The sequence below is a fragment of the Mirounga leonina genome, unplaced genomic scaffold (genome assembly GCF_011800145.1).
Source record: "Mirounga leonina isolate KUSES-001 unplaced genomic scaffold, KU_Mleo_1.0 Mir_197, whole genome shotgun sequence".
Classification (NCBI taxonomy): Eukaryota; Metazoa; Chordata; class Mammalia; order Carnivora; family Phocidae; genus Mirounga; species Mirounga leonina.
The window spans coordinates 6,099,132-6,125,826 of NW_023270494.1; the positions used below are offsets into that span (position 1 = coordinate 6,099,132).

The following is a 26,695-nucleotide window of genomic DNA, read 5'->3' on the forward strand; positions in this document are numbered from 1 at the left end:
TAATTTTGTTGAAGGGAATCTGCCCAGCGATTATTGCCACTCTTGGCTGGGGGCAGATGAGATCAAAGTTCCCTATGCTGAATGTTCACTGATATCTGTTTTCCCTAAAAGGAATGTTTTCAGGAAGTGGGCCCAATAGGAGTTGCATATTTCAAAGCCTGGTGGCTATTAGTGCCGAAAGTATCCACCTACCCACCAGTCCCACTCTCTCCTTTTCCACTCAGTTGAGATGTAGGGGATAGGACCGGGTAAAATGTGTCCAAGCATTACCCCTTCAGTGCACAGGATGTGGATGGTGGCTAAGCATGGGACTGGGTGAGGAGCAAGAAGGCAATGGGGGTCTTCAGGATCAGACTTTTCAAACAAGAAGAGACTCTGACTTATTCAGGCCAGCATCCTCCTTTTTTAAGGCCCAGAGATGGTGAACAATTGCCCAAAGTCACACATCAAACTGTGGCAGAGCCAAACATGAACTCAGATCTATCCCAGCTCAGAGCCCTTTGCTTCACCTCTGCACTACTTTATTTGACCATAAGGGGGCACTCATGGCAGGATCCTGGAGAAGACAGTACTTCCCAAGGATGCTTACTCACACCAGCTGGGCCCGAGAAGGCTAGAGTCAGGTCATGAAAATAAAATTTATTTTCCTGATAAGGCTTTCTTGTCAGAGCCTGGTTGAGCCTGAATCAACAAACAAGGCCTTGGGTCACAGCAGCCCCTGCTGAGCAGGGAGAACTGAAGGGGGAGGGGAGGGACTTACTCAAGGCCTGTTTTCCAGCTTCATTAGTTCACAGGGTTTATAACCTGCTACATACGGGAAGGTTTTTTGTGTGTAATTCAAACAAACTCTGTTTTTCCACTGCCTCAGGTGGTACCCTGCTGGGACAAGCTTGGAGTGATGACCTCAGGGACCAGTACCAGCAAAAAGAGGATGTGTGTGGGGAGCACTGATCTCCATGCCACAGGAACAGGCCCCCTGGGAGTGGAGGTGGGCTGGCAGCTGGCCCAGCCGGCTACTTACCCCAGGGTGGACACCTCTGACACAGTAGGGAGAGGGAGTGAAAGGCTTCTGCTGCAAAAGCAGCTCCATTTTCCCAGAGGTCTCACGCCCTGCCTAGCAATCCTTCTGCTCCGCTGCTCACGCAAATGTCAGGCTTCCCCCTACCCCAGCACTCAGCTTCATGACCAAGATACAAGGTGGGGGCACTGGAGGGAGGGACACTGTAGAGCAGGCCCTGCTGAGTGCAGGGGACCCCTCAGACTTCATTGATTCTAGGACCCAAGCCAAGGGCTCCCCTCCAGTTCTTTGCTCAGACACCAGGATGGGTCCTCTACCCAACCGTTAATCTGTCCGTGTCCTGGGTCCACGCCAACCCCTCAGCCCGGCCCTCCCCCACTGCCGGTCACAGCTCATTCTTTCAGGGGGTCCTTCTTCTCAAGCTTCCAGTCAGCGTGAGGCCTGGCAACCTGTGCTGGGGGCCGCCCTGAGGGCAAGGGCTGGGGCCCTTGGGAAGAAAGGGGGTGGAGGGCCTTCCAGGAGGGGTGAACTCTTTGGAACTGTCTGGAGGCCGGAGAAGGACAAAGAGTCACATCAGAGACATCCACGCTAGACTGGAGGGTCCAGTGTGTTGAGTGGCAGCAGAAGTACTGGGCAGCCAGCTGAGCCAAGCCAGCTGTGACAGACCCAAGCAGGGCTTAGACTCACTTTCCTGGGCTCCAGGTATGCTGGTACCCCAAAGAAAAGGTCAGGAGGACCCGCTCCTGGATTCTGCCGGTTGGAAGGAGCCCTGAGTCTTTGGAGGCCAGCCTCCAAGGTCCCAGCTCCTGGCTGACTCCCGGTGTGCAGAGCCTGGATGGCTTTTTGCTTCGGGCTTCCTGGGCAGCCCCTCACCCCAGCCCCTAGCAGCTGGACATCACATTCCTGGGCTGCGGAGGTGGTCACTCACTGACCTCAGGGCTCAGACGCTGGTCACATACATGACCTCGGTGTATAGCTGCTTCTTGGAATCACATGAGTCCTCCGCCATGAGGCCCTGCTCTGAGGCAGCCTCCGTGATGGCTCCTTCTGCCTTAGCCTGCTTGTCTGGCCTCTCTTTCTTCTGAAGGGCACAGAAGCTGCCACCCATAAAGAGGGCAGCTGATATGAGGAAGAAGCTTGACATGTAGAAAACGTAGCTAAAGTTGTTGTCGGTGGTGTCCAGGAGGAGCCCTGGGGGACAGAGAGCAAGTTAGGCCACTGTCTGGGGCTACCAAGCCTCCCTCCCAGTAACTTGTGTGCTCTCTGAGAGCAGGGATTTTATTTCGGGCTCTGCTGTATCCCCAGTAGGAGCCACTGTGGCTGGCCCCTAGGAGACACTCAGCAGAGATCTGTTGAATCAAAGAAGAGGAAACACTAAGCCTGCTCTCCAGGGGGCAGGAAGAGCCCTTGGGCCAGAAGGGCACCTCAGGGCATGTCTCCCTTACCCTTGGTGGCAGGAAGCCCAGCACACAAGGGCCAGGAGTCTGGGATAGCTGCTCAGCTACACCTGGGCCCTCCCATACGTCTCTGCTCCCACATCTGTTTGTTTCCCTCCTGGCACAAGTCACCACGCTGAGCACAAACGTGTCTCTGCTTTAATTCCTGACTCTCCCACCAGAAGAAGGTCAGCCCTGAGAGGTGGGGACTGGGCCTCTGTGTTCAGCCATGCCCACCAGGGACAGGCACAGGAGAACCAGTGGTTAAGGCAGGTGTTCTTGTCTGCATTTTGCAGATGACACTGTGGCTCAGAGAAGGAAAGTGACTTGCCTGGTTCCCACAGGCAGGAAGTGGGACAGCCAGGATGTTCATCACGGCAAACGTGCGCAGTTTTCTGCTCTGTGCCGGGCTCTCTGCTGAGCTCTTTGCTATATAACTGTGATCCTCACAACAAGCCTACAGGGTAGATTCTATTATCATCCCCACTTTGCTGATAAGAAAACAGAGGTACAGAGAGGAAGACGAAGGACTCAGGCAAGTCTGGTATAAAAATCCTTACTTTAACTGTTCATACCCTGGGCGCCAGCTGGGGAACAGCCTGCATCTTGGAAAATCACAGATTCCAAGTCCCCACCCCTGGAGATGCTGATGGCACCCAAATCTGCTCAGACCGTTCCCCTTTGCCCTGTCTCCATATCCTGCCCACCCAGGCCACACCCGTGTACACCTGGCCGCCCTCCCTCCTGGGGCCTCACCAGCCAGTGGCGGGGAGATGAGAATGGAGATGCTCTCCAGGATGGTGAAGAGGCCCAGGGCGCTGGAGAACCGATCCATGGGGACAATATCCATGAGGACCTGGAAGAGGAGGGCCCCAATGCCACTCATGGACACGCTGTACACCAAGCAGTAGCCCACCAACACCCGGAAGTCGGCCGACGCGGCGCACACCAGGTTGGTGAGGCCATTGAGCAGGGCTGCCAGGCTGAACAGGTACTTCCGGTGGCCAGCAAAGTCCCGCCGGCCTGCCACCAGCCCGGCCATGGGCCGCAGGAAGATGTTGCTAAAGCCAATGATGGAGATGAGCAGGGCTGCCCTGTGTTCATCCACCCCATGCCACATGGCATATGGCACCAGGAAGACGTGCGGCAGCGGAAAACCCAGGATCATCCACATAACACCCAGCGTGTACACTCGGTAGCCCGCATTGTGCCGCAGGATATCAAAGGCCAGGTGGCGCTGGATGGCCCGACCACACGCTGCCAGGCAGCCGGTAGCAGGTGTCTTGGAAGGTGGAGGGGGGCCTTCTGTGGTCTCAGGGGCTGCGCTGGTGGCCACGGGCCTCAGAACGGCTCCACAGACACAGCAGTGGAGAAAAACGCCGCCGAAGACAAGGAAGGTGCCCCTCCAGCCCAGATCTTCCAGGAGGTAGCGGGAGAGCAGTGGCCAGAGCGTGATGCCCAGGGAGACGCCCACCGAAGCCAGTGCGTTGGCAAGCGCCCGATGGCGGGAGAAGTAGAAGCCCAGCACGGTGATGCTCGACTGGAAGCTGAAGCACATGCCCAGGCCTGTGGTGGGAGGGAAGAGACCGGCTCAAGGGCGTTCTGGGGCCTCCCACCCGTACCCAGAGAGGGGTCATGGGGTCATGCTCCATGTCTGCCCTCCTTCTGTTCGAGCCCAGACCCACTTCCAGGTCCCCAGGAACTGAAGAAGGGAATAGCCTGCCTTGCCACCCCCTTAGAAACATCCACTCTGCCCTCCCAAGGCTGCCAGGGGCACACCTGTCCCCTTTGCACAGCACCAGGGTGATCTTTAAAAAACCTAAACTGGGGGGCGCCTGGCTGGCTCAGTCGGTGAAGCATCTGCCTTCAGCTCAGGTCAGGATCTCAGGGTCCTGGGATCGAGCCCCGCGTTGGGCTCCCTGCTCAGTGGGGAGTCTGTCTCTTCCTCTCCTTGTCCCTCTGCCCCTCCCCTAGTGCTTGTGCTCGCTCTCTCTCAAATAAATAAATAAAATCTTAAAAAAATAAATAAACAAAATAAAAACCTAAATTGGGGTAAGTTTCTTCCCTAACACTTTTCAAGGACTTCCCATTATGCCTAGAAAAAAATGCCACCGTATTTACTATGCCCTGGAAGGCTCTGTACGGTCTGGCCCCTGGTCATCTCTTGGGTGCCATCTCAGGCCATTCTCTGTCACTCACCATGATTGAGCCACATCAGCTTCTCTCTCTTCCTCTGGACACCAAGCTGCCCCCCACAGCTGAACATTTTGGGAGAGAAAGCTCACGGCCACACCATGACCACAAGCCTCAGGCGGGCTCTCGGGCCCCTACGATGCCACTGTCCGTTTTCCCTCCCACCCTCCTAGATGACCACCAGTCCTTCTCTATGCACCCTCCCCTCCCCCCGCCTCACCCCCAGCTGACCACCTGCCTTCCATCTGTAAAACTGGACTGTCTGTCCCTACTGCCAGCCAAGGCCAACCCTCCACTTACGCCCTTCCTCTTGTCTACTCAAAGGCGTCTACTCAAAGGCGTATCCCTTCAGCAATTTCCCTCTCCTGCACCACCCACTTTCTCCTCTTTGCCAGATCATTCTCGACTTCATTGTTATTTCTCCCATTAAAAACAAAACAAAGGGCGCCTGGATGGCTCAGTCAGTGAAGCATCTGGCTTTGGCTCAGGTCATGATTTCGGGGTCCTGGGATCGAGCCCGGAGGTTGGGCTCCCTGCTCAGTGGGGAGTCTGCTTGTCTCTTTCCATTTCCCTCTGCCTCTCCCCCTGCCCCCCACTCGTGCTCTCTCTGTCTCAAATAAATAAAATCTTTTTTAAAAAGCAAAACAAAAGCAAACAAAAAAACAAAACAGAGATCTGGCCATGGCTTGCTCCCGCTCCCTTCTCGGTACCTGCTCCTGGTGGCCCCGAGGGTCTGTGGGTCAGGGGTGACCCCAAAAAGTAGGAGACGGAGGGGGAGCAGGCGTGCAGATGGAAGTGTCTCTGGGGCTCATTCTTTTTTTTTTTTTTTTTTTTAAAGATTTTATTTATTTGACAGAGAGAAGAGCAGGGGGAGAGGGAGAAACAGGCTCTCCGCAGAGCAGAGAGCCCGATGCGGGACTCGATCCCAGGACCCCGAGATCATGACCCGAGCCGAAAGCAGACGCCCAACTGACTGAGCCACCCAGGCGCCCCTGGGGGTCATTCTTGCTGCTGTGTTCTTGGGAGGAGCAGGAGACCACAAGGAGGGGCCCAGGAGCAATGGCGTCCAAAGAGGAACAGGCGGTACAAAACGTCAACCAGGAAAATTCAGGAAAGGATGAAAAGGAGCAAGGTGCTAATGAAGAAGCCTTGGTCCTCCCTTTGGAAGCTGGTGAATGTCGTGTGCCTCCGTACGTGGTTCCATCCTGCAGTACAGGTGGGACCTGCGTCAGAGGCTTGGAGAGCCACAGAGCCACAGGCAAGGGTGAGAGGAGGCGAGGCAGCAGAGGGAAAAGCAATCTGGTCGTGGTCTGCAGGCAGTTAACACTGACCCTCTTCACCACGACTGGATGAGGAGTTCGGCCTGATGCCTTGAGTCCTGATGTTCTCCCTCAAGTTCATAGGAAGACAGACCTGCTTTCTAAAATTACATGTTCACGATGGACCTTTCCCATCAACCCTTTGGTCTTACATGTTTCTTGTGGGTCTCCTGTTACCAGCTCCTTCCTGAATGTGGGTGGGGGTTTTTGTGTGTTTGTTTTTATTTTAAGTAGGCTCTTTGCCTAATGTGGGGCTTGAACTCATGACCCTGAGATCAAGAGTCACATGCTCTACCGACTGAGCCAGCCAGGTGTCCTTGAATGTTGTATTTTGACTCAGTCTGTAAGATTCTATCAGCCGGGGAGTTTTACCCTATTGCATGGAACGATGCTCATTATATTTTGTGAAGCTAATAAAGCAGTTTAAAACAAACAAACAAATAAACAAACAAACAAAAAACCCAAAACAAAACAAAACAACCCCCTCTTGACTCCACAGCCTCTTCTGGGTACTGGCCCATTTCTCTGTCCCCTTCACCGAAATTTCCTGGAAATACTATTTATCTCCGCTGTCTCCAACTCCTTTGCTCTTTGCTCTTGAACCTGTTGCAATCAGACTTTCGCCCTCACCTTTGGTCCAGACTTGCTCTTATCAAGGTCAGAAACCTCCACATTGCCAAATCCAAAGATCAAGGCTGGTCTCCTTCCATATGATCCACCAGCAACCTGACACAGCCCTCACTCTCTCCTCACTTTCTCCAGAAACATCACTCTCCTGCATCTCCTCCTGCCTGTGTCCCTTCTTCCCACCCAGACTGCTGGATACCGCAGGGCCCAGTCCTCAGGCCTCCTTAGCCACCCACCCATGTTCCCTCGGTGACAGCAGTATGATACCTCCTGTCAACATTAGAATGCCAGCCCTGTCATGATCCCCAACTGCTCGCTGCAGCCCAGGGCCTGTCCCTTAACGGCAGACTGGATGTTTCCACACCTGAGCTTCCCAACCGCCCACCAACCTGCTCCTCCCCTAGGTTCCCCCTGGTAGTTAAAGGCTACTCCATCCTTCCAGTGGTTTGGGGCAAAAACCTTGGCGTCACCCTTCTTGGCTCCTGGAACCTTGGGTCATCCTTGACTCTTCTTCTCTGGACCTCCCTCGCAGTCCTGAACCTGACTGCTCCTCACCACCTCCATCATACCACCATGGTCAAAGGTACCGCCACCTCCTATCTGGGTTATGACCATGCTCTTACCTGTTCTCCTGCTCTAACTTAGCACCGCCCCCCCCCCCCCCCCCCCCCGCCGTGCACCTATGTTCAACACAGCAGAATGGTGCTTTACAAACGGCAGTTGGATGACGTCACTCACCCCACTGCCCGAATCTCTCAGATGGTTTCCCATCTCACTACTCAGCCTTTCAGGCACTACTCCCCATCCAGCCTCCACCCTACCTTTGCTCGTGTCCTTCACTGCCCCTTGGGCCCTTCTGGGCCTTAGCACTTGCTGTCCCTGCTGCCTGGAATGCTCTTTCCCTGAGAGCCTGGCAGCAGACTCCCTCACCTCCATTAGCTTTCTGCCCAAATGTCACCTTCTCTGCAAGGCCTTCCCTGACCCTTACTGCCCCATTGAAAGTAGCAACCTCCCCCACCCTTGCTTTATCTTCTGCATGGGGTGCTCTAGAGATTTTACCTCTTTGCTTGTTTAATCTCTGCCCACCCCCACCCCCAGCCAGGACACCATCGCATCAGCTGTCCTGTCTTCTAGTGTGCTTGTCACCAACAGAACCAATCTTTCTCACTTATGTATTCATTGTCCTTCTCCCTCACGTGACTACAAGCAGCCCCGGAAGATTAGGCACGCTGCCTGCCCTTATGGCTGGCACTTTTTGGTAGGCACCCAGAAGTTCTCGAAATGGGCATACAGTCACCTGTGATGAATCCTGCTGTGAGGTAGAGCTGGCTAAGGGTGCGGCAGAAGGAACTGGTCACCATGCCCAGGCTGGCCAGTGCGCCCCCCAGCATCACCGTCACTCGGCAGCCAAAGCGTCCCACCAGGATGCTGCACAGGGGTCCTGTGGGAGGATGCAGGGAGGGGCAGGGGTGAGGAGGCAGCCAGCAGGTGGTGGTTGAGTGAGGAGGATGGGAGGGAGGGAGAGTGGGCTTGGGAGGGGGTTCCAGCAAGAATTAGCCACGTGGCTTGAAGAGCACAGCCCTGGGGCCTTGTAGGCCTAGATTTTGATTGCTACCCGGCCACAGGCTGGCAAACTCAGTCCATCTCTGCGCCTCCCCTACAGGAGGTCGCACTGGATGACATCTGACCGGCTGCAAGGGGAGGTCCTGCACGTGTGCAGTTTGACCCCCAACAAGGATCCGCAGAGCAACAGACTGAGGCCCTTCACTATGCCAACCTGAGGCTGATTCCATCTAGGTAAAATAGGGTTGGCTCATGACCTGGGTGGGATGCCCCTTGCTGGGGGGTCTGTCTCGGCGGGTGAGGGTCCCAGGGCATCAAAACTAGTGAGCACCTACAGCCCCTGCCTGCTTCCCATTCTCAAGAAGACTGGCCACAGCCTTCCACTAGCCTCCAACCTGTCTAAGGCAGGCAGCCTGGGGCCCTGGGCCACCCCACACCCCCTTGCACTGGCCTCTGGAGTGCTCTGGAGAAAATTGGGTGTGGTGCTTTCTCCCCTCTCCCATCACTTCCAACCAACACAAAGTCTTGCACCCAGACGTTTGCCTTCTGGTGGAGAAGAGCCTGTTCTCCTCCACCCCACCCCCACCTTAAGCTGCTTTCTCACCAGCCCAGACCCAGAGCAGAAACAAACCAGTCCTGGCTGGCTGCTTCTCCATGCCTTGCAGGGCCCCATTCACTCGGTGCCCCGCCCCCAAGTACACATAATGGAATTTCTACAGTTACCCTCCCAGAGCACAGCCAAAGGAACAGGGAAAGAGAGAGAGAGAGTGTGTGTGTGTGTACGCAGTGTCTATGTATGTTTGGGGAGGAGAAGGCATGTGTGGGTGTGAGCCAGGATGAGTATGGGAGGGAGAGAGGAAGTAGGCAGCCCACACTCAGAGATAATCAAGCAGAGGTGGCTAGAGAGGAAGAGGCAAGACTCTGCAGGGAACATGACCACTGCCCCACACATCTTCCATCTTCCCCACCCCAAACTTTGGCCTGACTTCCGAGAGGTGACCTTGGGGAAAGCCCCAAGTCATGGCCCTGGGGGTGGGGGCTGAGACCTGCAGCTGCTTACCTTAGCTAGCCGAGGGCACTGGGAGGCAGGGTGTTTTCTTGGCCCATCACTGCTTCTGCCCTGAACTCACTCTGCCACCCCGAACATGCCTTGTACTTTGCGCTTACTTGCTTTCTTCATCTCTAAGAGGCGTGGGGGCCGGGGGTGCTTGGGATCGAGGATAATTTCAAGTTTAAAATTTCTCTGGGGACGCCTGGGTGGCTCAGTCAGTTAAGCATCTGCCTTTGGCCCAGGTCATGATCCCAGCATCCTGGGATAGAGTCCCGCATCAGGCTCCCAGCTCAGTGGGGAGGCTGCTTCTCCCTCTGCCTGCCACTCCCCCTGCTTATGTGCTCTCTCTCTCTCTCTGATAAATAAATAAATAAAATCTTAAAAATAAAATAAAATAAAATTCCTCTGATACTCTGAATGAGCATGGGCTAAAGGTGTGTGTGTACGTGAGACAGACAAGAATCCTAGGCCAACTGAGGTGTTGGCATGCCTGCTAGGGGGTGGCGAGTCTAAAGCTGGTTGGGGAGTGGAGGTCCCCATGGATGCCTGTTTCCCAGGCCCTGGCGCAGACCCCTTTCTGGCTGCGTGGAAGGAACCGCCTGAGATTCCCACTTCTGCCCCAACCTTGCAGGTGAAAAGGTCACGCAGTCTGGCCTGGTCCAGGCCTCTCCCAGGGCCCTGAGTCCAGGCCCCGGGGTGGCAGGTTCAGGGGTAATCTCATGAGGCCATCTCTCCCCGTCTGACTTCTCTCCCAGTTGGAGGGAAGGACCTAGAATAACAAGCAGGCTGCTTGTGCTGGGTGGGGAGTGGCAGGAGGTATGTAGGGAGGTGGAGTCGGCGGAGACAGCAAACACACGCATGAGGAGAGCCCGGTGGGCCGTGAGATCTGGCTCCCGTTGACCAGAGCCTCCTCGGCCCACCCCCCCTCGCAGGTCACTCTCTATGGAATCTCCCTCAAGAACTCTCAGGAGCCTGGGGCAGGCCCCTGAGCCCAAGTCTATTGCAGGGAGTCTCCCAGGCAGCCCTGGCCATCCCCCTTCACTGGGGTCAGGGTGAGAGGGTCACATTCTTGGCAGAGCCAAGTAGGAAATGGGGGGGCTACCTTCACTCGAACCTCCCCAGCCCTTGCAACATCCCTTCTGCTTCCTGCCCTGCCCCCATCTTGCCCCTCGTGTCTTCCTCAAGCCCCCTTTCCCATGCTGAAGCCCTCTTTCCCATGCTGAAGCCCCCTTTCCCATGCTGAAGCCCCTGAGAGGTTCTCCAAATACTACTCGCTGGTGACTCATGGGATCCTCCCTATGATCCCACGTAGGAAGTGGGTAGGGTGTTGGGTGTTACCTCCATATCGCAGAAGAAGAAACAGGTTCAGAGAGATCACACAAGCAGCTCTTCCTCAAGTCTGTGCTGAGTGCCTGGCACTCCCACAGTCTGCATCGATCCTCCCGCGGCGACCAGCCACTGAGAGGACTGGCTTTGCACCTTAGGTACCTCTGTACCCTCTCCCGATCCCCAGCCCAGTGCAGCACAGCCCAGCCCTGCAGGATTCCTGCCAGGGGCTGGCCCTGCTGAAATCAGGTGATATCTTAGGAATTCACCCCATGAGACAAAGCCTGTGGCCTCAGAGAGAGAGCTCCAGGAGGCCAGGGAGATGGTGGCTTCCTCCCTCACCCCATGCTCTTTTTCAACCCTCCCTCGGCCCCTCCCCAGGCTGCTCACCCCCAGCGTGGAGCATGGCTGTCAGGATGGAGGGGAACCATGAGGTCTCACTATTGCTGGCTTGGAACTCATGCTGTAGTTCAGTGAAGAAGATGCCAGTGCACGTGGGGAAGCCCAGAGTGAGGCCCTGGGTCACCAGGGAGGCCAGCAGCACCACCCAGGCCCAGCAGCCCTCTGCACGCTCCAGGACCCGGGGCATCCTTTGCCACGAATGCTGCTACCACTGCCTGGGCCACCTGCAGAGGGGACAGAACGGAGCTGCCATCCCCAGTTCACCAGCCACTTTCCCTGGGTGGCTGAAACCATCCCGCCCTCTTGCCCCAGCACCAGGCAACACAGAGTGTACCGCCCCCTGGGAGGTGGCCAGAGGCAAAGGCGGTGGCCTTGGCATTTCCTTTCACCCACTTCCCAGAGCCAGCCTGGCAGGAGGGGCAGGCAGGTGAGCCTTCAGTGGGGCAAGGCAGGTGGGTGGAATTCTTTCTAGACTTACATTTGGTAGTCAGTCAGCAGGTGGCACTTCCTGGCCCAGCCTCGGGGGCCCCCTCCCGCACACAGCAAGCACTCAATAGCTGCTTGTAGAACTTGTAGAACAGAACAGATCTCTAGAGCCAGCGTGGTCCCAATGCCCCCACAGGCACGCACAGATGCATTTTCCAACATTCATAGGCAGGCTTCCTGCACACAAACAGACTTTCACCACACAACCTGAACAGCAGCGTCCACCGTCAGTGCTGTCGAGACGGCCTAGGTGAGTAAGTCGGTGCTGGGTGTTGTCAGGGAGGGTACGCAGAACAGGGGCGCCCGGGTGGCTCAGTCGTTAGGCGTCTGCCTTTGGCTCAGATCATGATCCCGGGGTCCTGGGATCGAGCCCCGCGTCGGGCTCCCTGCTCTGCGGGGAGCCTGCTTCTCCCTCTCCCGCTCCCCCCGCTTGTGTTCCCTCTCTCGCTGTGTATCTCTCTGTCAAATAAATAAAATCTTAAAAAAAAAAAAAAAAAAAGGAGTGTACACAGAAGAGCTGTCCAAGGGCGCCAAACAAGCAGCTTTCAGGAAAAGGCACGGGTCTCATCCAAAGGCCCTGTGAAATCACATCTTTCGCAGGGAGCTCATGGCGGAGGCCAGTTCTACAGCGATGCTCAATAATGATCCACCACCTGTCAGGGCTTCTCTGAGCAACAGCCCCCAACACACACACACACACACACACACACACACACACAGTCACACATGGGCATATACCAAGATACACGCTCACAAAGACACACACACAAACACATACTGCATAGACAGAGACACACAGAACCACACAGGTACACAGACCTATATGCAGACACACACTTACATAGACACACACACACACAGAAAAGTCTAGAGACACACAGACATACAAAGTCACACATGCAGACGTGCCCAGACATATACAAAGAGACACACACGTACACTGATACACACCTACGTGGACACATGCAGACAAGCCCAGAGACAGACAAACGGACACAGACACATGCTACACAGACATACAGACCCACACACGGTCACACACAATGCAGACACACACATGCACAAAGGGTCACACACCATGCAGATGCACGTGCACACCCCCCATCTTTGGCTCAGTCCTATCTCAGTTTTCCACCCCATCCAGGTTGCTCCCTCATCAAAGAAGCTGCCATAACCAGGCCACAAAGCCCCAAGGCCCCTCCCCAAATGTGGAGCCCTTACCCAGTCCCCTCTGTCCCGGCTCTCCACCTGCTCCGTCGTCCCCTGTGGCCCTCAGATCGTACTCAGGGCTCAGGGCTCCGGCAGCCTTTGCCTCAGTGGAGGCAATGGATCCCTTGAGCTACAGTTCCCACAGCCTCCCTCCTTTTAGCCCCAGGTTCTGGGAAGATCCATGGAAACTCAGTAAACTATCAGAAACATGCAACCCCATCTTCCTGTCACGCCCTGCACTCCACACCTTCCCCGCCAGGCCCAGGAGCTTTAAAACAGCACCTAAATGGGATCCACCCTAAACTGCCTCCTTCTGACGCTCCAATCTCTTCTCTGGGCACCAAGCCTCCTCCCTCCCCAGAGGACCCCCAGGAGCTCTGCCAAGATGAGTGGCCCATTCAGCCCAGCCGCAGAGTGCGTGTGTGTATTTGTGTGTGTGTACGTGTGTGTGTGTGGGGGTTGCTGCAAGCACATCCTGCCATCCTGGCTCCTGCTTGTGGTACTGGATCCCTGTGGTACTGAGATCCCTCAGCCCCAGTCCTCCTGGCCCGGTTCCAGGCTCAGGCAAACTTCAGATACAGTTCCCTTCCAGGATTTCTGTTCCTGCAGCAAATGGAAAGGCCACGGTGCAACCTGATCCTGTGTTGGCCTGAATGTCCCCTCCACACCTCAATGTCTCCAGCGCTGGGCCCTTAGTCTGCCCTGAACTGCCGCTTTCCCCTCTTCCTCCCAGAAGGGCCACCAGCCTTCCTCCACCGCCTTCACTCCCTCCTGCCCTACCCCTGTCACTTCCAAGTCCTGGGACCCTGCTGGTTTCCTTTCAACGGAGCACACTGTCACTTGACTCAGAGGTAGCAGGGCATCTGATGCCACCCAGAGAAGGTGGATGACAGAGGAGACACAGGCCCAGCTCTGGTCCTTTCTCATTCATGCTTGTTCTGCCCCTTTATAGAGAGGCCTCTTCCCCCAACCTCCCCCACCCCACGCCGGAGTGGCCTCTTTAGTGCCCGTATTAGCAGCCGCTTCTCCAGGTAGCCCTCTGGGGACTTTGTCCAGGATTCTGACCTTCACTCTGCACCCACCCTCTGTCTGTATCTTTCAGTGGAGCTGACTTTTCCAAGCCTCTCCTTCCTCCAGGCCTCTGGGGACAGTCAGAGCCCAGGAAATCCTAAGCACCTCTGCTCTCTCTTTGCATGCTGGGAGCCCTGCCTCCCGGGTCTGAGGACCCCTGGCCTCCCTCTGGGAGTTCCCCCTGCAGACTCTGCCTTCCACAAGGGGGCATCCCCTCCCAGACCCCCAGTGACTCCTAGGTCATAAACAGCTTTTTTGTCTGGTTGGTCCTCTAGCCCCCTCTCCTAGCAAGCTGGTCCCTCTTCAAAAACTAGGCTGCCGAGGGCACCTGGGTGGCTCGGTCGTTAAGCGTCTGCCTTCGGCTCAGGTCATGATCCCAGGGTCCTGGGATCGAGTCCCACATCGGGCTTCCTGCTCGGCGGGAAGCCTGCTTCTCCCTCTCCCATTCCCCCTGCTTGTGTTCCTGCTCTCGCTATGTCTCTCTCTGTCAAATAAATAAATAAAATCTTAAAAAAAAAAAAACAAAAAACTAGGCTGCCGAGGTTCCAAAATCCTAGCCAGAGAGAATCCTGTTGGTCCTTCAAGATTCAGCCCTGACAGCACTCCTGGGAAGCTCCCGTGACCTCCACCACAGGCTGGACTAGGCCCCCTTCCTCTATTTCTCTCTTTCATTGTACTTTTCACACCACATTGGAGTGGATCATTCTCTTGTTTATCATTGTTGCCCCTCCTCCCCTGCCACCCCCTACACTATGAGCAGGGACCTCTTCACACACCCCTACCAGGCCTTGGGTGAGCACAAAAGATAACATTAATGTGACCCACCTGTGTTCCCCAGGGGGCAGGCAAGACCAGGACCAAGGGTGACCTGGCTTCCTGGCAGGCAGGTCCATTCCAGAAGACTCAAGCAGAGCGGAGAAGAGATGGGGCTGGGGGCTCTGGCTCCAACTTTGCCCCAGAAGGCAAGTGGTCTTTCCTTTGTACTGGGCACCATGAATCATGATCACTGCCTGGTACGTGGTTGTGACAAGGAAGGAAATGCAGCTGAAGACATTTCAATTTCACTTCCGGGGACTGGAAGCTCTCCACAGGAGCTGCCCACCTCAGCCCTCAGGGACCCCAGCCCAGAGTCAGAGTGACTACCTTCGTGCCCAAGTGGCAGGAAGCTGGGTTTGTGGACAGGGCACAAGATCAAATGGCATTTCTTGTCCTTCAAACATTGCATGCATCCTTTGGTTTGTTTTTAGGGCTTCCCATCTGAGGCCAGAGCCTTCACTAGGCCCTCAGAATCCCTTCTCTGCCCCTCTAAGCTTGCAGGCATGGCCATAGGAGGGAGCACTGGGTTTTGGTGTGCTAAGTGGAGTGGATGCAAAGGAGCCCTCACCAGCTCCAGAGCAAGCCCTGGAGACCCCCTCCCTTCCCAGACCCCATATCAGGCAGGGCCCAGGACACAGGGTGGCAGTGTAGGAGAGCTGCCAGAACCAGCTTGAGCTTGGGACTGACAAGCCCTCAAACCCCTACACTTGGCAGGGGCTGAGGAAGGAAGTAGGTGTTCCAGAACTTCGTTGAGCGGGGACAAGTCACCCTCTTCCTTTCTCTGTCTCCAAACTTGCCCCCACATTCCCGCAGGGGCCGGCTGACCTTAGCCTGGAAGGGGGATGGGATAGGCAACAGGAACGTCATGACCCTGCCATCCGGGGTCATTCCGCTTTCCCACCCTCCCCAGGACGGATCTTCCCTGGGTGGGGCTTCTGGGACGCCCAGGCGGCGCCCGCGTGGAGATTTCAGGCCAGGCCTGGCGTAGTGCCCGTGCCTCCCCCACACCCCAGGCCGTGGAGGGTGGGAGTGGCTCGGGAGAGCCCCCTCAGGCGTGGGGGTCCCCAGCCATCTCAGGCTGGGGCAGCTCAAGAACGAGACAAGACTTTCCTGGATCCTCAACCCGGAGCCCGTCACAGGCGGCGAGGGGCCCGGGAGGTCCACGGAGAGGCGCGTCCGCGACGGCGCAAACGCGGACGCCGGCGGCAGGGCATCTTACGGACAGTGCGGAGGCCCGGGGAGCCCGCTCACCGGCTCGCGCGGCCCGGCGGTGGCGCAGCTCCACTCCCGCCGAGCGCGGCGTCCTGCGGCCCGGCCCGCGAGCGATGGAGGAGGCGGGACGCCGCCGGCCCGCGGAGAGCCGCGCCCTCGGGGGGCGGGCCGCAGGGCGCCCGGGGGGCGGGCCCACCTCCGCGTCGCCGGCCGGCGGGGAAGGAGGCCTGGCCTCCGGGGGGGGGCGTGGCGGGGCGGGGCCAGGGCTTGCACCCCTAATCTCAGCCTGGTCCGGGGCTCAGAGTGGCCTGGCCCGTCCTGCAGCCCGCCGGGCTCGAGACGCCGGCTCCGCGGAAACATTTGCATGTGATTAGCATGCAGATGTTTCCTGCTCCCTCCGAGGGCTGGGGCTCCCAGGAGTGGGAAGGAGAAAGCGTGTGATTAAGGGGCTCTGCCTCCCAGCGGGAGTCGGGTGGGAGGCCAGAGCGGAGGACCCGTTCTTTGTAGGCTTTAGTCGCCCCCCCCACCCCCAGTGGTCCTTCTACTGAAAGCCTGGAGCTTGAGGGCCGCACCCAGAGGAACTCAGGTATCTGCGGGCGAGCCAAGAGGGCTACCCCTCAGACCTGCAGGCCCTTTTCCAACTTCTTCCCACCCAGCCAGCCCTTAATATGTACTATTTAAAGCTTTTTCAGAGGGATCTGGGTGGTTCACTTGGTTAAGCGACTGCCTTCGGCTCAGGTCATGATCCTGGAGTCCCGGGATGGAGTCCCACATGGGGCTCCCTGCTTAGCAGGGAGTCTGCTTCTCCCTCTGACCCTCCCCCATCTTGTGCTCTCTCTCTCTCTCTCTCTCTCTCTCAAATAAATAAATAAAATCTTTTTTAAAAAAAATAAAGCTTTTTCAGTTACTACAAAGTTATGGTCATCAAGATAGTGTGCTACTGGGGTGCCTGGCTGGCTTGGTCAGAAGAGCATGCGACTTGATCTGGGGGTCCACAGTTCAGTTGGGTGTGGATATTACTAAAAATAAATAAACTTAAAAAAAAAAAAGGACAGTGTGGTACTGACATAAGGATAAACTTATAGATCAAATGGAATAGAGTTGAGAATAAACCCTTATATTTCTGATCAGTTGATTTTCTATAAGGGTCTTGAGACAACCCAGTATGGAAAGAATGATCTTTTCAGCAAATGGTGCTGAGACAACTGAAAATCCACACGCAAAAGGATGAGCCTGGACTCTACCGCACAGGATTAAAAAAAAGGGTCATAACTAAAAGTATAAAACTTTTAGAAGAAAACACAGGAGTAAATGTTGATGACCTCGAACTAGGCATGGATTCTGAGATATGACACCAAAAGCATCAGTGACAAAGGTCACTGGCAATGCTAGGCATGGATTCTGAGATATGACACCAAAAGCATCAGTGACAAAGGAAAAAGCCACATAAATTAAAACTTTTATGTGCCAAAACACCATCAGGAAAGTGAAAAGATAGCCCTCAGAAAGGAAGAAAATTTGCAAATCATATATCTGATAAAGAACTTGTATTGAGAATATACAAAGAATTCTTATAATTCAACAACCAAAAGACAACCCTTTTAGAAAATGGGCAAAGGATCTGAGTAGACATTTCTCCAAAGAAGACATACAAATGGCCAATAAGCACATGAAAAGATGCTTGGGGCCCCTGGGTGGCTCGGTCAGTTAAGCGTCACACTCTTGATTTCAGCTGGGGTCTTGATCTCAGGGTTGTGAGTTCAAGCCTCACATTGTGTTTCATGCTGGGTGCGGAGCCTGCTTTAAAAAAAAAGAAAAAAAAAAAAAGATGCTCAACATCATTAGTCACCAAGGAAATGCAAATCAAAACCACAATGAGATACCACTTCACACCCACTAGGATGGCTTAACTTCTGGGTGAATTATGTAGGAGATACTTGCATTAGTTATAAGTTATGCCTTAGACATAAGTTATCTCCGTGATTATGTTTCATTTCTTGCCAGTGGTCTCCATGCTGGGTTTGGCTCTTATGTGAAGGGACATTCATTTTAGCCTGAGTTTCCTTGGATACAAACATTGAGAGGAGGGGGTGGGGTCCATTAAAGTGCATCCATGGTCCTCTAGGGATGGTCTCAGGCCTGTATGGGGGACAGAAGGGATCATACTCAGGGATCTGCACCATCTCAGCACCTCGCACTTCAGCCTGGCTCAGTCCTGTGAGTGGCAGTCCCTGCCCCTGGGTACTCAGAACAGACTGGATGCAGCCCTCCACCCCATCCCTGGGTACTCTGGCGGGATCCAGGGACTCGATACCCAGGGACTACCTGGAAGCTTCTACCTCTCTTTTTCCCAGGATCTCACCGTTCTCTCGGGAGCTCCACTTTTAACTATGACCTCTGCTTCATCAAGATAAAATTGATAGAGCTGTGGGGACACTCCCTCCACCTTCCCGGACTCTGAGTCCTTCTCGAGGGTGAGGTTCCCAGCAGACTGGAGCATGGTCACTGTGGCCGCAGAGCTCCAAGCCGGGGTCTGGCAGACATTCCCTACAGCCTTCCCCAGCCTTCCTCTGTGCCTCTGTCCCCTAAGTGCTGGTCGAAGTGCACAGCCTAGCATCAGGTCCCCTTTTGTGAGAGCCTAGAGACAGCTGTCAATACAGGTGAGTGACTAGAGACACAGAGTTGGAAGGGTCATCCTCCTACAGATAAGAGAACTGAGGCATCTGCTCAAAGAGAGGGAGGCACTTGCTCAAAATCACAAATTTTCAGGAATTAATAGTAAGTAATTAGTACTTAATAGCACAATCACCATACATCAGTACAGATTATCAACCACCACCACACTCTGTTGCTGAGATCTTTGCACGTGGGTGGTGGAACACTGTCTCGAGGAGCCTTGTCTTTATCTGATTGGCCCCTGGTTGGTCTTCAGGTGTCCACTTAGAAGCCCCTTCCTCCAAGAAGGCCTCTCAGACCTTATAGGTGGAGGCATTAATCCCGCTGAGTGCTGTGTGTCTCCCACTAAGCTCCTTGCTTTCTTGCTGGAGGATCCGTGCTTCCCCAGAACTTAGCACAGTGTGTAATGCAGGATTATAATAGCTAAGAGAAGGGTCGACATGTATGGTATGGAGTGCTGTCCAGGTACTAGCTCATTGGCTGAAATGAAGGAATGAATTATTGCCCATCCAAGTAACTCCCCCATTCCTGGGTCTTAACACCCTAAGCCCACAGTTTGGGATTCTTTAAAAAATATTTTAGGGGCACCTGGGTGGCTCAGTCGTTGAGCGTCTGCCTTTGGCTCAGGTCATGATCCCAGGGTCCTGGGATCGAGTCCCACATCGGGCTCCCTGCTCCGCGGGAGGCCTGCTTCTCCCTCTCCCACTCCCCCTGCTTGTGTTCCCTCTCTCGCTATCTCTCTCTCTGTCAAATAAATAAATAAAATCTTAAAAAAAAAATTTTAAGTGCTTAGAAGTTCCAGGATGGGGTCCTGGTCTCTCTGTCCCTCTCCCCAGTTCTTGGCCTCTATGACCCTGTGATATCTCTGGCTTTGTCCCTGCTGGGACAACAGGGGTGACCTGTCTGGGCTGTCCTGAATGCTGTTGGTGGCTGGACCCCTCAGGGCCTTACCTTCTCCACCAGCACTGGGGCAGCTTCTCTATTCGTTCTCTTTCACTCCTCTGCCTGTTTGCCCTACTCTGCCCAGGGTGTGTGGCAGCTTGTCGGCTGGCCCCAGAGGTCTAGCTGGCTATTTGCCCAAAGACCCCGTGAATTCATATCTGATGGGCACGGTCTGTCCTGGAGCTGGTCATAGATGCTGGCGGTGATGTTGGGCACCCAGAGCTTCCACCGCCCCCCCCCCCGGCTCCAGCCCCCACCTTCGGGGGTAGGCAGAGATGTCCTGCTCTCTCCCACTTAGGAGCAGCATGTTGCCTTATGCTGGGGCCGGGCTGGGAAACAGGACAAGAGAAAACACAGGGTGACCTCATACCCCCTGATTTGGGATTGTGCCTGTGCTGAGCTCTGCCCTGAGTTCAGGTGTGTGGGAAGGGGCGATGGTCATAAATCAGGCAGGCACTTCTGAAACTACGGCCTGGACACAGCACTCTCTCCAAATACCCACTTTGCTCTCTCTTAGCCTAGGAGGAGGCTGTTGGAGGGGGGCTCCCTTGGCTTTGGGGCCACTCCCTCATCTTGTGTCCCCTCTTCCTTCTCCTGATTCCTCCTTCTAGCCTCTTACCCAGATTCTCTCCTCCAGCCTAGCCCCCCTCTCTCCAGAGCTCCAGGCCCATCTCCTTGTGATTTTCTGTCACCCCAACTCAGCCTGTCCTCACACCATCATTGCCATTTTCCTTTTCAGACCGGGCCCCACCTCAAGTTCTCTGACTTGGTCCCAGGCCTCCCTCCGTGCCCTTCGCCTCCAGCGTCATATCCAGCTACTCGTTAATTCCACTGACTCCTCTTGCCCATCTTGCTCTATGTCTTATCTCTTCCTGATGCTGGGGCCACGTCAGACCCACACAGCGCAGACACTGAGCCTTGATAGGATCTCTCTACTCAGCCCCTCCCTGCCTGGACTGACAGGTTCATCTTCCAAAAGCACCCACCTTTTCAGGGGCTGTACCTGAAAGCCTTCCCTGGCTTTGAGTTCCCGGACCACTCTGCCCACACCTGGGCAGGGCTCTGGACGCACACCCATTTCCCAATACTCCAAGCCCACACGCTGACAGCCCACGCATTGAACTCACCTCTTTATCTACCCTACCTCGTGTGCATTGCTGCCCTTCCTTACCGCTCCTGCTCATGTCCTCGCTTCACCTCCAGAACCTTCTCTCTCACTCCCATTCAGCCTCGATCAGGCAAACTGGATCATGCCACTCCCTGAAGGGCCTTCCTCCATGGTGCCCAGAGCACCGAAGAATCAAGTTCAGATTTCTGCCGGCCCCTCGTCCCCTGCTGGTCCCTTCCCCTCCTTAGCTCCGGTCCTGACAGCTATTTGGTCATGTCCCTGTTTTCACACAGGCGCTACCCCACTGCCCTGGAAAGCCCCCACTGTTTATAATGACAGAGACTAAGTGCCACCTCTTCTAGAGAGTCATCCCTGGTGGCCCCTCATGTCACAGCTTCCAGAGAGCCAGGACCACCTCGGGGATGATCAGCTTTGGTATCTCCAGTGTCCGGCAGAGCACCCAACACAGAGCTTTCAACAGGTGCTGTGTTGGTTTCCTGGGGCTTCCATGACAAAGGACAACAAACTGGGGGACTTAAGACAACAGAAATGTATTCTCTCACTGTTCTAAAGGCCGGAAGTCCGAGATCAAGGTATTGGCAGGGTTGGTTCTCTCTGGAGCTCTGAGGGAGAATCCATTCCACGCCTGTCTGCCCAGCTTCTGGGGGCTGCTGGTGATCCTTGGCTTGTGGCGGCATCATCCCAATCTCTGCCTCCATCTTCTCTCTGTGTCTGGATATCTCTGTGTCTCTGTTTTCTTATAAAGACACTGGTCATTGGATTAGGGCCCACCCTACTCCAATATAACCTCATCTTAACTAATTACGTCTACAAAGACCCTATTTTCTTTTCTTTTTTTTTTTTTTTTTATCAATCGGTTAAAGACTTTAATAGAAAAAGAATGACCTCTCCAAGGAAAGGGGCATTTCTGCTAACAGACTGTCTTTGGACTTGAACTGCAACTCTTCTCCGAGTCTCCAGTCTGCTAGCCTACCCTGCTGATTTTGGACTTTGTCAAGCCTTTCCAATTGTGTGAACCAAATCCTTAAAGTAAACCTTTTTCTCTTCTGTATATTTACATCCTGTTGGTTCTGTGTTTTTTTTTTTATAGCTGCTTTTTTAAAAATTTTATTCTTATGTTAATCCCCCCTTTTTTTTATTTTTTTTAAAGATTTTATTTATTTATTTGAGAGAGAGAGAATGAGAGAGAGCAAGCACATGAGAGGGGGGAGGGTCAGAGGGAGAAGCAGGCTCCCCGCCGAGCAGGGAGCCCGATGCGGGACTCGATCCAGGGACTCCAGGATCATGACCTGAGCCGAAGGCAGTCACTTAACCAACTGAGCCACCCAGGCGCCCCTACAAAGACCCTATTTTCAAATCAAGGCACATTCTGAGGTTCTAGGTGGACATGAGTTGGGGGGGCACTATTTAACCTAGTACAGTTGCCCAGGATGCATTTGCGGCCTGATGGAGTCACCCATCCTCAGGGTGCAGCTCCAGGACCCCCTCCTCTGAGACATCTTCCCTGGTTCTCCTGGCCTGCCCCTTCTGCCCTGAGTCTCCTTCCCTTGGGAACCTTGGGGGTTTTAGCATTTCCTGCTAAGTCTAAAATTTCTGCTGGGTGCAAATCTACCCCGGAGGAATTCTCAATCATCATGCAGATAGACTGTTGGGCAAGATTAGCATTTAAATGAGCTCCGGGGGGCACCTGGGTGGCTCAGATGGTTAAGCGTCTGCCTTCGGCTCAGGTCATGATCCCAGGGTCCTGGGATCGAGTCCCGCATTGGGCTCTCTGCTCCTTGGGAGCCTGCTTCTCCCTCGGCCTCTCTCTCTCTGTCTCTCATGAATAAATAAATAAAAATCTTAAAAATAAATAAATAAATAAATAAAAAATAAATGAGCTCCGGTCTCTCCTAAAATAAAACAAAACCAAAGGTCTCTCCTCCTTCCACTCATACTCCCCTCCAGCTCCTGCCCCAGCCCCCTCCACGGCCCAGCTGGATATGAGAGGTGTCTCCTCTCCCTGCGTGTGTTTCCACAACTCTCCTCCTCCCTCTGACCTCAAAAGCTGAACGTCTGCCCCTTCTGGTCATTCCTGGGTCACCACAGCCAAAGGACATGTTTTGTCCTCACCTAAAGCGTCTGACCCCGCTGACCCCTCCCTCCTTGAACTTTCCTTGGCGTGCAGGACGTCGTTCTCTCCTGGGTTTCCTGCCACTTCTCCTGCCACTCTGGCTGTTTACCCTTGACCTTTGGCAGAGTTCCGCGGACTCTGACCTTCACCCCGTCTCCTCTTTCATTCCACACCTGTGGCTCCAACCACCACCTGTATACTGAGGAGCCCTCATTCCAGATCCAGCTTGGCACCTTCACTGGTGTGCCTAAAAGGCACCCAAACCCAACATCAACCAGTACTCGCCATGGATGCTGTCCTCCCCCGCCCCTCCCCCACGCCCCAGCCAAACCGGGTCTTTTTCCTGGAATCCGTTTCAGTAAATGGCAGTGCCAGCATCCCATGAGTTTCTCTGACCTGTCTCTCTCACGCCCCGTATCTAATCCATAACCAAGTCCTGCTCACTTTACCTCCCAGTATTTCTCCACTCTGGCCACTTCCCCTCATCTCCACCCCCACCCCCAGACCAGTCTCAGCCGTTGTGCATCTGAGACCTCACATCCCCGTTCAACGCTGTAGCTGCGCTGATCTTTCTGCAAAGTAAGTCTGATCTTGACCCATTGCTCACCCTGCTTAGGGTGAGCCACTCTACGGTGGCTTTCTAGGAGTTGCAGGATGAAGATGAGCCCCTGGTGGGGCCACAAGACCCTCAAAGCCTGGCCTTTGCCCGCCCTTTCAGCCCCAAATCGATCATCCTCACTCACTGCCCTCCAGCCGTACTGGCCTTCTCCGCTTGCCATGTTCTTCCAGCTGTGGGGGCTTTGCCTCTGCTGTCCCCCTCGCATGGAGGACTGTCCTGATCCCCTTTGCCTGGAAACTCTTATCATTTCAGATCATGGCTCAAACATCACTTTCTCCAGAAAGACTTCCCTTTTTCCCTGGCGAGGCCGGTTCTCCTAGTTATTCCTCCTAGCACATCTACCTCTCCTCTTTGACCTTTTCATTATTGTGCATTTATGTTGATTTAAATCAGGAGTTGACACACTTTTTCTGTCAAGGGCCAAATGGTAGATATTTGGGGTTTTGCAAGCCAGTCTCCGTGGCAGCTCTGCCATCGTGGGCAAAAGCAGCCCCAGACACTATGTAAACAAATGAGCATGGCTGCGTTCCGATAAAGCTTTATTTATGGACACTGAAATCTGAACATCATGTAATTTTCATGTGTTACGAAATATTCTTCTTTTGATTTTTTTTCCCCATTAATAAATGTAAGAACCAGGGTGCCTGGGTGGCTCAGTCGTTGAGCATCTGCCTTCGGCCCAGGTCATGATCCCAGGGTCCTGGGATCGAGCCCCGCATCAGGCTCCCTGCTCAGCAGAGAGCCTGCTTCTCCTTTTCCCACTCCCCCTGCTTGTGTTCCCTCTCTCGCTGTGTCTCTCTCTGTCAAATAAATAAAATCTTAAAAAAAAAATGTAAGAACCACTTTTAGCTTGCAAGCTATACAAGAACGGGCAATGGGCACAGTTTGCTGAGGCTTGGCGTGGGATGGCTCCTTGGTCATCTCTTCCCCTGAAGAGCTTTTACCTCAGTGTGTGGCTAGATACATGCACCACTGTGACTGATCTTAGGGCTTCTCTTCCTCCACTCCCTGAGCTGCACCGGGGTCATCTTGATTGACTCAGTCTATCTTGATTTCCACGGCAGCCCCCATGGGGATCCCTGTGCCTAGCCCACAGGGCCACTCAGAGGACTTTTGTGGAACATTGGAGCAAACTGGGCAAAAATATAAACACCGGTGTCATCTCCCGACTGCGTGTGAAATGCAAAAGCAATAAGGCACATGTCCTCCAGGCAGGAAGAATCTAGCCGAAAATGAGGAAGAGTCAGCTTCCAGAAACACTTGGCAGGGAACCAAAAGCCTCTTAATGGGTGCCCCTGAGCTTCTGACCGTTTGATTATTATTTGTTTTGGCAAGGGTGAGCAGCTAAATGAATGTTGTTTAACTTTTCATTTGAAGTATCTGTGCACATATATATCCTACTAACAACAGGGGTATTTGGCAATGGCTACGCTGAGCTTTGCAGGACATCTGACATCCCTGACGCCTACCCCTGGTCCAGCTACTCAATTCCATATACGCAACATGTCCATCTAGGGTGAGGGGAGTGAAGCACTTGCCTGGGGCCCAAAGTTTACGGGACACCAAGAAAATTCAGTAATCAAGGCAAATAATTTAATGCAATAATTATAGAAAATCAGATCAACAAACTATGGCCAATGGAGTCACCTGGTTTCATGAATAGAATTTTATTGGAATCAGGGCCAGGCTTAGTCTGAGGAGTTACAAAACAAGTGGTCCCAGTACTGGGTTAGATCTGGCCTTTTTTACTATTTTGATATTCTGCCCATCATAGATTTTTGCATTAACTTTGATTTTGTAAAATATTGCATTAAAACATTTATCTTGATTACTGAGATTTTTGGAACGCCCCTTTTTTTCTTAATATTGCAATCTTTTTTTTTTAACATATAATGTATTATTTGTTTCATGGGTACAAGTCTGTGATTCATCAGTCTTACACAATACACAGTGCTCACTGCAACACATACCCTCCCCAGTGTCCATCACCCAGCCACCACATCCCTCCTACCCCCGTCCACTCCAACAACCCTCAGTTTGTTTCCTGAGATTAAGAGTCTCTTATGGTTTGCCTCCGTCTCTGGTTTTGTCTTGTTTCATATTTTCCTCTCTTCCCCTATGATCCTCTGTCTTGTTTCTCAAATTCCACATATCAGTGAGATCATATGATAATTGTCTTTCTCTGATTGACTTACTTTGCTTAGCATAATACCCTTTAGTTCCATCCACATCGTTGCAAATGGCAAGATTTCAATTTTTTGATGGCTGCATAATATTCCATTGTATATATATACCACATCTTCTTTGTCCATTCATCTGTCGATGGACATCTTGGCTCTTTCCATACTGTGGCTGTTGTGGACATTGCTGCTATAAACATTGGGGTGCAGGTGCCCCTTCAAACTACTACATTTGTATCTTTGGGGTAAATACCTAGTAGTGCAATTGCTGGGTTGTAGGGTAGCTCTATTTTCAACTTTTTGAGGAACCTCCATACTGTTTTCCAGAGTGGCTGCACCAGCTTGCATTCCCACCAACAGTGTAGGAGGGTTCCCCTTTCTCCACATCCTCGCCAACACCTGTCCTTTCCTGACTTGTTAATTTTAGCCATTCTGACTGGTGTGAGGTGTTATCTCATTGAGGTTTTGATTTTGATTTCCCTGATGCCGAGTGATGTTGAGCACTTTTTCATGTGTCTGTTGGCCATTTGCAGAAATGTCTGTTCATGTCTTCTGCCCATTTCTTGATTGGATTTTTTGTTCCTTGGGTGTTGAGTTTGATAAGTTCTTTATAGATTTTGGATACTAGCCCTTTATCTGATATGTCGTTTGCGAATATCTTCTCCCATTCTGTCGGTTGTCTTTTGTTTTTGTTGACTGTTTCCTTTGTTGTGCAAAAGCTTTTTATCTTGATGAAGTCCCAACAGTTCATTTTTGCCCTTGCATTCCCTTGCCTTTGGCTACGTGTCTAGGAAGAAGTTGCTGTGCTGAGGTGGAAGAGGTTGCTGCCTGCCTTCTCCTCCAGGATTTTGATGGATTTCTGTCTCACATTCAGGTCTTTCATTCATTTTGAGTCTGTTTTTGTATATGTTGTAAGGAAATGGTCCAGTTTCATTCTTCTGCATGTGGCTGTCTAATTTTCCCAACACCATTTGTTGAAGAGACTCTTTTTTCCATTGGATATTCTTTCCTGCTTTGTCGAAGATTAGTTGACCATAGACCCGAGGGTCCATTTCTGGGCTCTCTATTCTGTTCCATTGATCTATGTGTCTGTTTTTGTGCCAGTACCATACTGTCTTGATGATTATAGCTTTGTAATAGAGCTTGAAGTCCGGAATTATGATGCCACAGCTTTGGTTTTCTTTTTCAACATTCCTCTGGCTCTCAGGGTCTTTTCTGGTTCCATACAAATTTTAGGATTATTTGTTCCATTTCTGTGAAGAAAGTTGGTGATATTTTGGTAGGGATTGCATTAAATGTGTAGATTG

At 53.3% G+C, this 26,695-nt stretch overlaps 1 protein-coding gene and 1 pseudogene across 11 annotated transcripts; one reads left to right on the forward strand and one right to left on the reverse strand.

The window, feature by feature from the left end:
- Positions 1 to 414: 414 nt before the first annotated feature.
- Positions 415 to 15,853, reverse strand: SLC16A5 (solute carrier family 16 member 5). Of its 11 annotated transcripts, XM_035026055.1 has the most exons (6): positions 14,527 to 14,711; positions 11,414 to 11,598; positions 10,924 to 11,159; positions 7,891 to 8,034; positions 3,211 to 4,020; positions 415 to 2,209 (listed from the first exon to the last, which is right to left on the reverse strand). In XM_035026055.1, the coding sequence occupies exons 3-6, from the start codon at positions 11,120 to 11,122 to the stop codon at positions 1,959 to 1,961; spliced, it is 1,404 nt and encodes a 467-aa protein (XP_034881946.1). In that variant the 5' UTR covers positions 11,123 to 11,159; positions 11,414 to 11,598; positions 14,527 to 14,711; the 3' UTR covers positions 415 to 1,958. The 11 variants fall into 11 exon arrangements, with proteins under 11 accessions (XP_034881946.1, XP_034881949.1, XP_034881950.1 ...); XM_035026058.1 differs by lacking the exons at positions 10,924 to 11,159; positions 11,414 to 11,598 and adding an exon at positions 15,769 to 15,853; XM_035026059.1 differs by lacking the exons at positions 10,924 to 11,159; positions 11,414 to 11,598 and adding an exon at positions 15,737 to 15,812.
- LOC118024285 lies at positions 5,707 to 6,022 on the forward strand (annotated as a pseudogene).
- Positions 15,854 to 26,695: the final 10,842 nt, after the last annotated feature.

Bases quoted from the DNA above. Each gene is read 5' to 3' on its own strand.
- SLC16A5 (XM_035026055.1), bottom strand. From the start codon at position 11,122: ATGCCCCGGGTCCTGGAGCGTGCAGAGGGCTGCTGGGCCTGGGTGGTG. The intron at 8,035-10,923 runs GTGAGCAGCCTG...ATCCTCCCACAG, and splicing joins AGCCATGCTCCACGCTGGGG to GACCCCTGTGCAGCATCCTG. The intron at 4,021-7,890 runs GTGACTGTATGC...CTCCCACCACAG, and splicing joins CACAGCAGGATTCATCACAG to GCCTGGGCATGTGCTTCAGC.